This window comes from Cercospora kikuchii (assembly GCF_019650295.1).
Source record: "Cercospora kikuchii DNA, contig_00007, whole genome shotgun sequence".
NCBI classification, from domain to species: Eukaryota; Fungi; Ascomycota; class Dothideomycetes; order Mycosphaerellales; family Mycosphaerellaceae; genus Cercospora; species Cercospora kikuchii.
Window position 1 is genome coordinate 2,505,920 of NW_025408588.1, and position 14,336 is coordinate 2,520,255.

A 14,336-nucleotide genomic window follows, 5' to 3' on the forward strand; every position below is an offset into this window, starting at 1 on the left:
ACACAAAAGTGATCGAAGGTCCTACCTCACATCCTACACCGATCCTATAGTAGTCACTAGTCAGCAGCCACACAACAGCAGCGGAACAATCCCAAGCCGACAAGCTACAGCCGCAAACGCAGGAAGAGCGCCACTGCCAGTTGGCCGAATCCTGAGTGTGTTGGTGGGGGCCAGTGTTTGGCCCAAAAATTCAACTGAACGAAGCTGGGAAGTCAAAAGATTGGTTGGCAGATCCTTGCGCCATGCGTGAAGCTGCGCTCAATTCGTCCGCGATCCGCGGAAAGCGCCCAATCACCATGGGTCCAGTTGTCAAAAACCGTTCAGCTTGGAAGTGTAATATTCGGGATCAACAGTGATTGGGTTTTTCTTGACGTTGCGAAGTTTGCATCGCTTGCTCGTGACGAGGCATGTGAGAGACTTGTGTCGACACGATGTGTGGAAATCAGACTTGAGGACTTTGAGATCCATGTCGCAGACAGGCAGGTAGCATCCAGTTGCATGAAAGGCAACCTAAGCGATTAGCAACCACATGACGGCGCGAGGATCAACAGCGTACATGCAGTACTTCTCGGGTCTATACGAGTTCATCTACGACACTCGCCTTTATCACTCATCCTCACTCTCGACAGCCTGTTCTCTCGCGACCGCGTCCTTCTCCTTTTCAGCCAGCAGGTCCCGCGTCCACTTCTCAGCCAACTCCACAGCCGTGCGAGGTTCCTTCTTGTGCTTCATCAAATGGTTCTGGATCTCCGCGGGTGTAAACGTATTATCAGGGATATGGCCTGCGAACTCAACTGCCAGGCCTTCGATATCAAACTCCGATAGCCCAGACAGCTGGTTCTCAGATGACCCATTCGAGTGCCCATTACCATTGCTGTGCCCATTCGTCTTTGGCAGACCATCGAGCTTCGCGCGCCCATTTGCAACACGGCCATCGAGCTTGACCTCAATGTCCGGGACCTGGTCGCTGGCAGCGTACATTCTTACGAAAAGCTCGCTGATTTGCTCTTTCATCGCCAGCTGGAACTCGACTTTACGATCAACTCTCCCGGGACGAACAAGTGCCGCGTCGAGCTTTTCTGGATGATTCGTGGTCATGATCAAGACACGACCCTCCGCACTGGCGACACCATCGATGGCGTTCAAAAGTCCCGAGAGCGATATGCCTGTCGCTGGTTGGCGGTTTGGTCCGAGATCATTGTTCGTCCGATTGCCAGGCTGCTGGCGGCCTTGACCTCGAGCAGGTGTGTTGATGGCTTTCAATTCCCGAGCCAGATCTTTCAACGTATAATCTTCATCCTTTTTGGGCTTCTCTTTGCCTTCTTCACCCGTCTTGCCGTCTTTCTTATCCTTCTTCTCTTCCTTCTTATCCTTTGGTTTGTCCTTGCCGCTCTGAGCATCTCTGAGAAGTCCAGCGGCGTCAACATCCTCCAAGAGAACAATACAGCGCCTTGGCAGGCCGTTGAAGAGCTGAAGTAGATCACCTTCAGTCAATGTGGGCTCTTGCAGACTGATAGCATAGATGTCGAGACCAAAGATACCTCCGAGCGCAAACGACAAGCTGGTCTTTCCGGTTCCAGGAGGTCCATGGAAGAGATAGCCGCGTCGATAAGGAATGCCGCGAGTCGCGTACCATCTCGGCGAAGCTGGATGTAGGTACTCATTCATGTCGCGGATGATCATGGACTTTTGCTGAGCATCCAGAATGACGGTCTCCATGGGTCGTGACGGTCTGGATGAGGTCTTTGTCCAAGAACCGCCATAACGAGCTCTGTCTTTGGGCGTGGGATGACGAATGGTGGTGACATTTCGCTGTCGGTTCAGCGACCAGATCTTGATCGCTTTGAGGAGGGCCTTGATAGGCTCTGTGCTTCGTCCAATGCAGTCCAGCTGGATCTGGTCGTCTTGTGTGTTCCCACTAAAGGTTACTTGGACTCGCTGATTACTCTGCTTCTGCGACCGTTTGAAGAAGAAAATTGTGCCATTATGGAACACGTAGTTCTGCCCATAGTAGGGCTCAAATCGAGGAGGCAGTCTCGAGCTCCACTTGGTGTAGTCGAAGATGCCATTCTCATCCAACGCATCGTCCGCCGCCTCATCAGAGCCATCTTCGGCTTTCGAACCTGTCTGTGTCTTGGCTGTCAACGATCGCCTGGACCCGATACGTTGATTCTTGGCCAGCCACTCCATCACCATTTCGAACAAGTCGTCTTGTTCGTCTATGTACACACTGGAGATGAAAGCCTTTCGGAACCATGACTCGAGAATCGAGTAGAGGTACTGACCTCCCTTTAATATTGCCAGCACCACAAGACCGACTGATACAAAGATGGAAGGATCGAATCCGAGAGTGGCATACACGTATCGCGAGATCAAGCCATACCCAGGGATTAGAGCCTCGAGGATGTTGGGTGGTAGTTCCGTCAACGACAGCGGATCTGTGCCATTTTGCAGCATCTGTGGCCCTGGCATGGCCCTTACCAGTTTGCGAAAATCCATCGTCTCAGTGAAGGTGTTAGTGATGAGATGCACGTCAGCTTGTCACTTTTAAGAGATGACAGATTGCTGTCAACAATGATTTGAGTGCTGATGTAGCAAGCGAGAGGGCGGAGAGCAATCTTCCTCTTTCCGGTAAAAGCGATGGTTGTTCTGGTCTTATAGAAAGCCAAGGCAGCGCCACACAGCTCTTAACGCAATTCTAGCTGCTTCGACTCGCAACTTCGGTGCCTGGAAGTAGAGTCATCATTGCTGCAGGTGAGTGGCGATAGCTTCGGATTTGCCAGAGACTCGCACGAAGTCAATCCGTAAAATCCACTTGATTGGAAAATTGTGCTTCACGGCGACGTTCATATCGCGGAGGCCGCTTGCAGAATTCGGGCCCAGTACTGTAAGCGCAAGCTGAACGCCGCCGTCTTGTGGTGGAGCAGTCTGCATAAGGCCGCTCGGCAGTCGGCAGCTCACTGGTTGTTGTGGGCATCGTGACATCGTGACTTGTTCTGTCATATGCTTGGTGCGTCGCAGCTCTGCGGTAGCATCAAACTTTGTTCAATGCAGCTGTGTGTAGTCGTCACGCAGGAGGATTTTCGGGAGCGATTCCTAAGGGAATTGCTGCCTTGCGCACCTGTCGCTGTATACATGTATGTCCCTATTGGCGGCGATCTCTTCGAGGTAGGAACGAAGTGGTGGTGGGAAAGTCTGGGCTGGAAGCTTACGTGTCAAAAGACGTGGCACAGTGAGGATGCTCGTTCACCGGTCGTTATTCATTTTTGTCATGTATATCACCTCGGTCTGTATATATCACGGGACAATAGTGGCATGCCACTTTGCCTTCTAGCAGCCTGTTGCTGTCATACCCACATTGACCAAACCTTCCTTGCCCAAGATTCGCTCCTCATCCGCATCCTCCTCCAAAATCTTCTCAATTGCTTTCGCATCTTTGATTCTGAAAAAGGCATGAACACCGTCTGCCAACCTCTGCGTCACCCCACCAAGATCCTCCTCATCGATCGCCGCGAAGCACAATCGGAAATGCTTCCATCCCTTCTTTTCTGCAATTTCCTCTGTAGGAGAAAACATAGTTCCTGGTGCGGCTAGGACCTTGTATGGAGACGTCGTCCAGAATATCCAGAGTGCTCTGCCCAATCGCTGAAGCTCGCCGCGTTTCTTGTATTCTTTGAACAGTGGATGTTCGTCGAAATGAATTTTGAGCCAAACGAACATGCCGCCAACAGGCCAATCGAACGAGTACAATTGCGTCCGTTCGATAACACTCCACTCGTCTTCGTCTTCATCATCTTCGTGCTGAACAAGGCTTGGTCGTCTGCCGGCCTTGACCTGATACTTTGCGGCATCGAGGATCTTGGACATGCTGTTCATCCGCCTCTCGTAGTTGCCACGCAGGCCTTCGAGCCAGCGGACCCACCCATCCGCTTTCCAGCCATCGCCATCTTTGAGGCCGCCTTTGCCGCCATCTTTCTTGGTGGCTTTCAAACCATCGTGATCCGGGCCGAGGATGAGCTCCGAGATCATAGCTTGCACAAATCCTGAGGGCTGTTGTGTACTGGTCTCTGTGATCCGCAGGATTCGCTCGATGAGAGCAGGCTGACCGGTGATCCACCCCAGTCTACACCCAGGCGCAACAGTCTTGCTAAAAGTGTCTAGACGAAGAACGCGCCCATCTGTGTCGATGTTGATGAAGGACGGCACAAGCGAATCTAAGAAGGGATATCCGCTTGACTTCCAGCCATCTGGCACAGGCTCGGCATTTGCGAACATGGGCTGGTCTGGGTTGAACGAGGTATTGGAGGCGTCGGCAGTGGTTGTCGTGTTGACAGTTGTTGCTGAAGGGAACTGCAGATACCAGTACGGATCGTCCTCGATGATCAGAATGTCATACTTGCTGGCGATTGCGTACAGCTCGCGACGACGCGCAAGCGAAAGGACGCCAGAAGTTGGATTCTGGCCCATACTGTGGCTTGTCAGCTGCAGGAATCGTGCATAGGATCGTTGTACTCACGTAACAGTGTACAGCAGATGCGGCCTCTTCCCCTTCTTGTAATCCCAATTCTCTAGTACATCACGAAGGCCGCCTGGTCCTTCGGCCAGCAGACCTTCGTCGTCGATTGCCACTGGCGTGACGGTCAAGCCTCTTGGCCCGGCACTTTGTATAGCATTCATGTATGCGAACTCTTCCACCAACAAGCCCTCACGATCTCTTATCCAGTCCTTCTCCTCGCTCCATTCGTTCGTGAACGCCGAGAGTACTTTGGACCATCCATCTGTGTTGCCGCATGTCAAGACCACCTCGGGCCCGCCCTTGTACGGCGTGTTTGGGTGCAGGTGCTGCTGCGTGAATTCGCGGATGAAGTAGTAGAGTGGCGGGTAGCCTTGCGCTTGGCCGTACTGCAGCGCGGTGTTCAGGTCGATCTTCTTCACGGGATTGAGTTGCTGAGATTCGTGCGGCACCAGGATGGCATCTTGTGGTTGGTTCAAGGGGCTCTGTTTGGAGCGTGCCTTGTCCTTGTCGTCCAAGGATAGAGCTGCGAGGGTTTCATCGTCACCTGGGTTATCGACCGGTCGGTTCGGCGTTGGCTGCCAGCGATCTGGACGCGCAACTTTCGCTTCGAGAGTGTCGAAAGGGAAATAATAGTTATTTGGCAAACCACCTGCGAGCTGGCCGATACCAGGGATCTGAAAGTATTTGTAGAAGGCTTTAATGGCGCTGGCGTTGCGTTTCTGAGTGACTCTGCTCAAATGGTGGGACAGGTCTTTAGGTTCCGGCCGCGAATCCATGCTGCAGATGACAGGCACGCGACGCCTCGTGGTGGTCGGGGGTTGATCAGAAGAGTCCAGGTCGTTTGTCAAGACGAAACCACGACAACATTCGTCGCAGCAACCGTTCTGCACAACTATAGACTTCCCCGCGCGGCTTATCAGTCGATGATCAAGTAATCAAGGAGCGCGAGTTGATATAAAGTCCGTCGACCGCTCGGTGTGGCGCTGGAGACGGGACGATGTGCAGCGAATCGCTTCGCCAAAAGTGGGTCAAAAAGCGCGTCGACAGAAGGCATTGAGCATCATAGACCGCGTTCCTCTTTGTTGGCTTGGCGACGTCGATGTTCGCAGTGTAGGCAGTGGTCTTAGAAGCGATTTTGTGGACAGGGAGAAGTCGCGTTCCTGTGTCGTGCGTCTCTGCACAATACATATTGTTGCGACTACGAATGGCGAGAGAGGGGCAGAACATGGCGTTATCGAGCACATCAACAGGTCCCTGTCCCATTCGAAGAAATTCACATCCAAATGGGTCTGGAGAACGAGGGCATATCTTCGACATGTCTTCTGATTGCCTGCCGCCTTCCTGCAGCCTGTAAGTACTGCAGCGATAGCTCTCCACATCCGGTCACTTGGTTCGAAGGAGTAAGATGGCACAGGAACTGATAGCACGACTCCCTAAGTCAAGTACAAGTGCAACAGCTTTCGTCATAAGCATCCGGTAGGGTGTTGAGGTATCATCGTTGTGAACTGTGAAAAAAGACAGAGTTTGGGCCTTGCATTACTGAAGCGGACCTGCATCCGACAGCTCCAGCCGAGCACGTGGAAGGATGGGTCTTGATCGTTCCGAGCCCGGTGGGAGCAGTCGCCAATCGCTCTTACGCGCGTTCGTCGCTGTAGAATGCTTGGAACACAGTCGCATACCTCAGATCATCAAACAGACAACAGCAATATGATGCGTTGATAGCAGTACCAGCATCAGGCAACTGCGACGAGGATACCGCCGCGGGGTTAGATCGGCGATAAGATGGCATCCAGATATGAGAGCAGTAGCACCGACGAGGAAGCTCACTTCTCGAGCTCCAGCAGCAACGGCTACACCACACACAACGACATTCACACCGACCGCTACCGCGACTCTCCATCAGACACCGATGATGATGAGACCATTGGACCCGATGCACCCCTCCGGCGACGCGCACCGGCCGACGACTTCGACCCTTCGCCTGCACGACCGAGACCATCATTGCAGAATAAGCTTGGAGATCGCATACCGAAGCAGCTGAAGAACGCATGGGCGACGACAGTGACGTGGGTCAAAGGTCCTGATCCGCCGAGGATATATCGTATCAAACCAATCTTTCCTAGCATACAGCGTTTGCCCGTCAACTTGCTGGACCGCTATGCGCCGAAGAGAATACATCGATTCTGGCTGCTAGTCGCAGCAATTGCTTCATGGCTTCTGGTGTTCTCTTTGCTACTGCATAGGTCAGCATTTGCTGCCCAAATCCCTGGCTATGGCACACCGATCAGATTGAGCTGCGCAGCAAGATACTGGGGAGACGACAATCGGTGCGGGCTCAATGGCAACCTTTGCAGACCTTTTTCAAATGCGAGTCTCGCGTTCCGGTGTCCCGCCGATTGTCACAAGACACCGACCCAAAGCCATGCCGTTGGCGACCAGTTCGTCAGACGCAAACCTGTGGTTGTCGGCGGGCCGAAAGACGAGCAGACCGGGTTTGAGGATGAAATTGTGGACAATGCCATTTACCGCGGCGACAGCTTCATTTGCGCTTCTGCAGTGCATGCCGGTTTCATACGCGACATCGAGGGCGGATGTGGTGTACTCACTTTGACTGGCGAGCAATCTACATTCCCCTCCATGAAGCGGAACAGCATTGACAGCATTGGCTTCAAGAGCTATTTCCCACATACCTTCGGCTTTCTGTCTGGCACAAGGACGCAATGCAAGGATTTACGCTGGCCAGCGCTGGCTCCTACTTTGATCTTCACAATCCTCGTCTCGCTCTTCACGACAGATCCTGCTGTCCACTTCTGGAGCATTTTTGTGGCTCTTTTCTTCCACGTTGCGCTAGTTTCTGATCCGCCTGCAAATACGACCTACTACGGTCTTCTCAGCATTGCATTTGGACGTTTCTTGCCAGCTTGCTTTTGCGCATATGTCACATACAGGTTTACGAGCAAGAGAAGCTTGACAGGACTGACAGCGCAGGTTGAAAAGACCATTCTTTGGCTCGGGCCAGCTTGGGTCGGCAGCTTGAACAATTACACGTTCGATAGGATTCCGATCCAACGACTGACTCCTCACGATTTGAAAGCAGAGCCAGGCGCTGTGCCCGCTTTGATCACGATCGTTCTTGTTATATTCTTCATTGCTCTGGGACAAGCCTGGGCTTTTCGCGTGGAAGGACGAATGCCGCGCTACTTAGCGATTTACGGATCCATGGTCGCGGCACTGCTCATATTCCTGGCCATTCCGGGACTCAACTTGCGCATTCACCACTACATTTTGGCGCTCCTGCTGTTGCCAGGAACGAGCTTCCAGAATCGCCCAAGTTTGATCTACCAAGGACTTCTCCTCGGCCTTTTCATCAATGGCGTGGCGAGATGGGGATTCGCGTCCATTGTCGAGCTGCCAGCAGAATTACTCAAAGGCACTGCGCAACATTCTTTACTTCCCACCATCAGCGTGTTGGCGATTGGATCGAAGAACATCACCTTCAACATGGGCTCTCTACCAGTATTCGACGAGAAACTTGGTATTACTTACGATGGTGTCTCGGTCCTTGTCAACGATGTTGAGCGTTTCCGCGGGTTTCGAGATGATTCGTCATACTGGGATGGCGATGGTCTAGTCGGAACTGGAAATTATACTTGGACGTGGAAACGTCATCATCTGGGGAGAAGTGAGCCTGGAATTTTACCTGTCGCATCAAGCTCTAATACAGATGATCTTGCGGAAGAGGGTGCCGGGATACGCGACTCCGATTCGCAGACTGCAGTTCCAGAATATTTCAGATTCGCATACATGTCGGGCAGCAGGACCGCCGACTTCACTAATGCGGGAACTTGGAAAGCAGATGGGGATTGGATACCGATGAAAGATGGTACGAGTGAGCCACCGTGAGGTTGGTCCGAAGCGAGCAATGTACATTGTACGAGAATTACGGCAGAATCAAGACAAGAGGAAATGACGAGACTGATGTCTTCGATGTACATATTCGACAACTGTCTCACTATTTCCGACCCTGACTTCATCTCTTTCGGAACCACGCCTAAGCATTAACCTCTTTCCCCAAACCCCTCCTCCTCTTCCACCCCAACCCACACATCTCCGATCCAACCCTCACCACCACAGCATCGAGCGTTCCCTCCTGCACCGCCATCCCCCTCGTCAAAGCATCCATGGCCGCTTTACTCAGATTCAAGCCCTTCGCCGAGCGGTCAATTCCCAAAACATATACTGTATTCTCGCCATATGTGACTTGATAGCATTGTCCACAGAACTCGCTATTCCAGGTTTCGATGTCGGCTGACCCGCCCATGAAAGGGAATGTTGGAATCTCGGACTGGAAGTTCCAGTTATGGTTTGTCATGAGGCCGTTTGGGCCTGTGGAGCAGGCAATTGCTGTTAGAGGGCGATTAGGGTCATCGTAGCCGGCGTCGTAGGTGATTAGGGTTGCGGTTGTGAGGGGTGTGGAGAAGAGGGAGAGGAGGAGGGTGGTTGGGAGGAGGTTCATTTTTCGTTTTTGTGGACGTGGAGGAGTTGCGGTATCTGTCTTTGAGAAAGTGGGTCTGGCTTGGAAGGGAAGCTGTTGTCTGAAAAATTAAGTCAAGAGAAGATGACGGCAGCACGAAAGAGTGTAGTGAAGCATTCTGAAAACCGCCGTAAAGCATTGTATACTTTACAGGATGCAAGGTTGGTGTCTGTCCTCGCTCTAGGCCTGCATCCGACTACTTGGAGACTTTCAGACAGACATGGCTCTAGCATGCTGGTAGGTGAAGTCTCTCTTGCTGACGCTGAGTTGCTTGAGATATATAACAAACGTTTGTGATACGCAAGTAGTGAAGTCATCTTGTATGTTTTCATGTCACATTGAATCGTACTTTTGCTTAAGATCTATTCGACGTCTTGAGTAAGATGGGACCGACAAATTTTTCCAGCTGATGCTCCATCTGCTCATCAACACTTCAAAGGCTGACCCGCGGAACCTGTACAGTCTCTGCAGAAGATCTTATCCTCAAAGAACTCTCCTTTCGCATCATTGCTCTCGGTGTTGAATGTATAAATGAGATCTTTATCCGGATTGTTCGAGGCCTCCGCTTGCACTCTCGGATTCTTATACTTGAAGACACTAACAAGCACCCCACCCTCTGTGATATCCGGGTTGTAAACGATGTCCAGTTCGACTTGCTTCTCTTCTGGTGTACATGGCACGACCCAAGTATTGTCTGCATACGGCTTGAGATCGACTCCGGTGCAGAAAGCGTCCTTCAATGGCTCCACGATGTCATCGTTGTCTTTGTCATCCCAGAAGTAGACGTCTAGACGAACGTCGCCGACTTGTCCGCCTGTTGTTTTTTGTTTTTGGAGGTTGATGGCCTCTTCTGCAGAGTTGGCCTTGTTGGCGCCTTCGTGGAGTGTGGCATTGAACCAGATGCAGCCCAGAGTGGAAGGAAGATATGCTGCTGCTGCCAGGATGGCGATGAAGGTCTTGGAGTGGTTCAGCATCGTGAGCTCAGTGGAGTGAATGTCGGGCTGAATGTGAGATCTGATGCTTTGGCAGCTGTTTTTAACTTGAGAACTGACTTTTGGCTCTACTTGTCGCTGACAGTGATGGTCTTTAATACTGCTATAGGCACTGGCATTTTCCGCTCACCTCCGGAGGATGGCCGGTCTAGCATGGCGGTACAAACATGCCTATCCCAACGTTACTTTATTGCAGTTGTCGCAACAATTGCCAATTTTGATCAGCATGGGGCCGTGCCCCTCAAGGGCAAGATCTTGGACCTGAGGGCTGACCAGGTGTTTCCGCGGCACCGCAGCCGGATACAGTAGGTCCAGGAACAGGTTGCAGCGATGGGAGCTCTGGACACAACACGTGCGTGTTCATGGCCACAAGCAGTTGCAGGACTGTTATGGTATCTGCAAGGCGCGGTGTCGTCTCCGCTCTCTTCGTCTCTTTCAAGAACTGCATAACAGCTCTGATGGCCGAGGAGTTGTCTCCTTCCCAAACCCAGTGGCGTGAGAATGGAGTTGATGTTCCTGGCAGGCACATCGCTGTCGCTGCCCCAGGAGCAAGGAGCAGGCTTGGCGTGCGGGCCTGAGGCGTCTGGGCGTGAGATGTTCAACAGCAGCTCTTGCAGTCGCCGAGCAATTCTAGAACTAAGAACTAACATGTTCGTTACTAGTCTCTCCGGAGGAACCTAGGGCTATACTTATACGACAATCACGATTGCTGAAGGGCAACCCCATGGCTACTGACCCTGTCGCCTAGACTACCTCTCGTAGACCACATGATTGATCAAGCTCCCTAAACCATGGCTCATCACAATACGCACATCGTCTCCATGGCGCAGAAACACCGGAGGCTGACTGCTGACTCCTATCCCATGCGGCGTCCCAGTCATAATCACAGTGCCTGCCTTGAGCGTGGTTCCCTGGCTCAAATGCGAAACGATCTCTGCTATCGAAAAGATCATGTCATCCGCCCGGCTCTCCTGCATGACTTTCCCATTAAGCACTGTCTTGAGCTCGATCACACTAGGATCCGGAATTTCTTTGCCAGACACGAGACAAGGACCAAGTGGTGCGAAGCCGTCAAAACCTTTGCCATAGCCCCATTGCGTATTGCCTCCTGCAAACTGCCACTTGCGAGCTGTCACGTCGTTGGAGCATGTGTATCCCAGCACATACTTCATGGCATTCTCGGCTGTCACATTACGGCATGCTTGGCCGATGACCACTGCTAATTCAGCTTCATAGTCTGCCTGCTCATCTGTAGCTTGTCGAGGAATAACGAGATCCGCATTGGGTCCATTCAGGCAATTCGCTGGCTTGAAAAATACTGAAGGATATGTCGGGACTTCTAAATTCATCTCGGCGGCATGATGGCGATAGTTGAGTCCGATACAGCGAATTGTCCCAACTTCCTGGCGTGACACAGGCGGGAGAATGGTCTTGATGGTGAGAGTATGCCCCGTTGCATGTATGTCGTCCTGCAAAGCGGATGATCCTGAATATGTCTTGACTTGTATTGTTTGATTGCTCGCCAAAGCAGCACCGACTGTTCAAGGATTCAGCTCTTGCGCAAATTGCAAAAGCGCATCTAATGCTCACCATCAACCTCAGGATCGACAGGTTCGCCGATATGTTCAAGCTCATCTTCCACGGCGATGAATCGCACAAGCCGTTTCCATGAAGCCATATTCCGGAAGAAAACGTCGATCTTGTGCGTGTCGCCGCGAGAGTGTATTGTATGTTACACAACTACATTATTCGGCGAACATGACTTGCCCATGATCGCAGAAGTGGAGCTACTTTCTGCCTGCGTCGGCCATCGATTAGGCGAAGAAGTTGCCCGATCGGGCTGCGAAGAGCTCTATGGCGTGGTGCCATGTATTGCGTGGAGCTTGCGAAAATCAGAACGATTGTCGCCTCATACTTATCTCGAGGTCGGCCAATTCTTTGGCAGAAGCGTGCCCGATAGGCGTGAGCCTGCTATCACAAAGGCTTGGCACAAGCCTATGCTCTGATGTAAGTGAAGATCGCCACATCAATGTGTCCGAGGGAGCAAGCACGCAACTGCACACCTCCAAAATGGACAGTCAGGATGAGAAACATGCCATCGACGTCGAAACTACTGCTACGACATGCGAGATGACCATCGATCCCGCGGCTGAGAAGCGACTCGTGAGGAAACTGGATTTATGGCTTTCACCCATGATGGTGGTGGTCTTCCTAGTGGCCTACCTCGATCGAAGCAATATTGGTGAGCATGTCCTTGCTTTCACAGCTACGATTGACTAACACGCATCGCACAGGAAACGCTGCAATCGCAGGCATGAACGAAGACCTCAATTTGACCGGCTCTCAACTGAACGTTGCAGTCACGGTCTTCTACGGTTCGAACAGATCTTCCAATATCCAGTCCTCCAACTAAAGCGTTGAAACCAGTCACATACATAACCTTCGAAATACCCTCCTCGCTAATCCTCAAAGCCGCCCGCCCCTCTCGCCTAATCCCAGCCTTCATAATCCTCTGGTCCCTCGTAGTAATCGGAAGCGCATTCATGAAAAACTACGCAACACTCCTCGCCACCCGCCTCCTCCTTGGAGCCTTCGAATCAGGCCTCTTCCCCTGCTTGACAGTCTACCTGAGCACATTCTACAAACCCACCGAACAAGCCCAACGAGTGTCCTACCTCTTCGTAGCCTCTGCCCTCTCAGGAGCATTCGGAGGTCTACTAGCCTATGGTCTGACCCGTCTGAACGGAGCTCTAGAAGGTTGGAGATGGCTTTTCCTGGTCGAAGGTCTGATTTCCGTAGCTGTGGGAATCGCCTGTCTGTGCCTCTTGCCAGATAACTTCGAAAAAGCGTGGTGGCTCAACGAAAACGACAAAAAACTGATGCGGACTCGAAATCGTCAAGCTGCGATTTATCAAGGTGAAAGCGAGACGTTCGATCGCGAAGAAGTCAAGCTCGCATTCAAGGATGGGAAAGTCTGGTTGAGCGCTTTCTGTCAGTTTTGCGCGAATACTTGTTCTTTTGGTTTCAGGTAGGACCTCACTTCGACTAGTCCCGACCGCAAACACCTGCTAACGAAAATGGAACAAATAGTACCTTCCTCCCAACCATCATCCGTGGCTTCGGATTCAGCAGCGTCAAGACACAACTCCTGACCGTACCAGTCTACATCTGGGCCTCAGTCTTCTACTTAACAATCGCCTTCTTCTCCGATCTCGCCCGCAGACGAGCTTTCTTCATGGTTCCGCTGGCTTTGATTACAGCCATAGGCTATGCCATGATGCTCAGCGTCGATATGGAGAGAACAGCAGTTCTCTACTTCGCGACATTCGTTACCGCAACAGGAATCTACTGTTGTGTGGGACTCAACGTCACTTGGAACAGCAATAGTAATGCAGGATATTACAAGAGAGCTACCGCCATCGGTCTGCAGCAAACTGTGGGCAACAGTGCAGGGATTCTGGCGGGACAGATATACCGCATCACTGACTCTCGTGGACGATATGTCATCGGACATGGCGTGAGCTTGGCTGCGATCGTCTGCGCTGCTTTGGGGTACTGCGGTATCTATCTTGTGCTAAAGTGGATCAATCAGAAGAGGGAGAGCATGGACGTCGTTGAGCAGCAGAAGCTGATAGATGCTGGCGTGAAAGGGGATCGTCACCCACATTTTCGCTATACGCTCTAGTATGCAGAGGAGAGAGTACCTCTAGGGAGGACGGGCCCCCCAATGACAGCGACGTCCCGTCACATGAGCCGTGGAAGGTCCCATATAGGTCCTCAGTACACAATGCCACCTTCTGTGCTTCCACACGATCACCAAAGCTTCGTGGGGAAAGTTCATGGGTAGAGTCTTGGCCCGGCGGCGACGGCCATGCCACCGAGGTGACCCACAATGTTATGATGGTGTTGAGGTCTCAGTCTTGGCCATTTTCCGCCACAAATCGCTTAGAGTCACCCAACGTAGACGTCCACAGAGTGACAAGCGGGTGAGTAAGTCTTGAGGTAGTCGAAGCCGAGCGAAGCCTGGTCCTATCGTTGGAAGAATAGCAGTGGATTTAATGATAAAATCTCGCGTGAGACCGCAAAGGCTCCGAGGGCCCGGGGCTTTCTCCATCTCCGCATTCTATCGAATCGAGGCAGATCCATCACGGATGGGCCGGCCACAGATCTTCGATGCGAAGGCAAATCGATCATGTGAAAATCTGCCACGGCCTGCATCTTTGTGCTCAGCTTTGCGTGTAGAGTGCTGTCCGCCATAATCACGAGCGCTCCCAAACCATAATCCTCCTGCACC

General features: G+C 52.1%; 7 protein-coding genes across 7 annotated transcripts; 2 read left to right on the plus strand and 5 right to left on the minus strand.

The window, feature by feature from the left end:
* Nucleotides 1–606: 606 nt before the first annotated feature.
* On the minus strand, nucleotides 607–2,499 carry CKM354_001107700 (uncharacterized protein; the record flags this gene model as incomplete). Its single annotated transcript, XM_044806554.1, has 1 exon — nucleotides 607–2,499. One exon carries the CDS (start codon nucleotides 2,497–2,499, stop codon nucleotides 607–609), a length of 1,893 nt encoding a protein of 630 aa, XP_044662489.1.
* An 831-nt stretch (nucleotides 2,500–3,330) lies between these two features.
* Nucleotides 3,331–5,292, minus strand: CKM354_001107800 (uncharacterized protein; the record flags this gene model as incomplete). Its single annotated transcript, XM_044806555.1, has 2 exons — nucleotides 3,331–4,468; nucleotides 4,517–5,292. The coding sequence occupies 2 exons, from the start codon at nucleotides 5,290–5,292 to the stop codon at nucleotides 3,331–3,333; spliced, it is 1,914 nt and encodes a 637-aa protein (XP_044662490.1).
* Nucleotides 5,293–6,298: 1,006 nt separating this feature from the next.
* Nucleotides 6,299–8,419, plus strand: CKM354_001107900 (uncharacterized protein; the record flags this gene model as incomplete). The annotated part of the gene is made up of 2 exons (XM_044806556.1): nucleotides 6,299–8,198; nucleotides 8,295–8,419. 2 exons carry the CDS (start codon nucleotides 6,299–6,301, stop codon nucleotides 8,417–8,419), a joined length of 2,025 nt encoding a protein of 674 aa, XP_044662491.1.
* A 148-nt stretch (nucleotides 8,420–8,567) lies between these two features.
* Nucleotides 8,568–9,032, minus strand: CKM354_001108000 (uncharacterized protein; the record flags this gene model as incomplete). Its single annotated transcript, XM_044806557.1, has 1 exon — nucleotides 8,568–9,032. One exon carries the CDS (start codon nucleotides 9,030–9,032, stop codon nucleotides 8,568–8,570), a length of 465 nt encoding a protein of 154 aa, XP_044662492.1.
* Nucleotides 9,033–9,475: 443 nt separating this feature from the next.
* CKM354_001108100 (uncharacterized protein) lies at nucleotides 9,476–10,024 on the minus strand (the record flags this gene model as incomplete). The annotated part of the gene is made up of 1 exon (XM_044806558.1): nucleotides 9,476–10,024. The coding sequence occupies one exon, from the start codon at nucleotides 10,022–10,024 to the stop codon at nucleotides 9,476–9,478; it is 549 nt and encodes a 182-aa protein (XP_044662493.1).
* A 767-nt stretch (nucleotides 10,025–10,791) lies between these two features.
* On the minus strand, nucleotides 10,792–11,720 carry CKM354_001108200 (uncharacterized protein; the record flags this gene model as incomplete). The annotated part of the gene is made up of 2 exons (XM_044806559.1): nucleotides 10,792–11,579; nucleotides 11,633–11,720. The coding sequence occupies 2 exons, from the start codon at nucleotides 11,718–11,720 to the stop codon at nucleotides 10,792–10,794; spliced, it is 876 nt and encodes a 291-aa protein (XP_044662494.1).
* Nucleotides 11,721–12,112: 392 nt separating this feature from the next.
* CKM354_001108300 (uncharacterized protein) lies at nucleotides 12,113–13,727 on the plus strand (the record flags this gene model as incomplete). The annotated part of the gene is made up of 4 exons (XM_044806560.1): nucleotides 12,113–12,284; nucleotides 12,337–12,417; nucleotides 12,470–13,070; nucleotides 13,133–13,727. The coding sequence occupies 4 exons, from the start codon at nucleotides 12,113–12,115 to the stop codon at nucleotides 13,725–13,727; spliced, it is 1,449 nt and encodes a 482-aa protein (XP_044662495.1).
* Nucleotides 13,728–14,336: the final 609 nt, after the last annotated feature.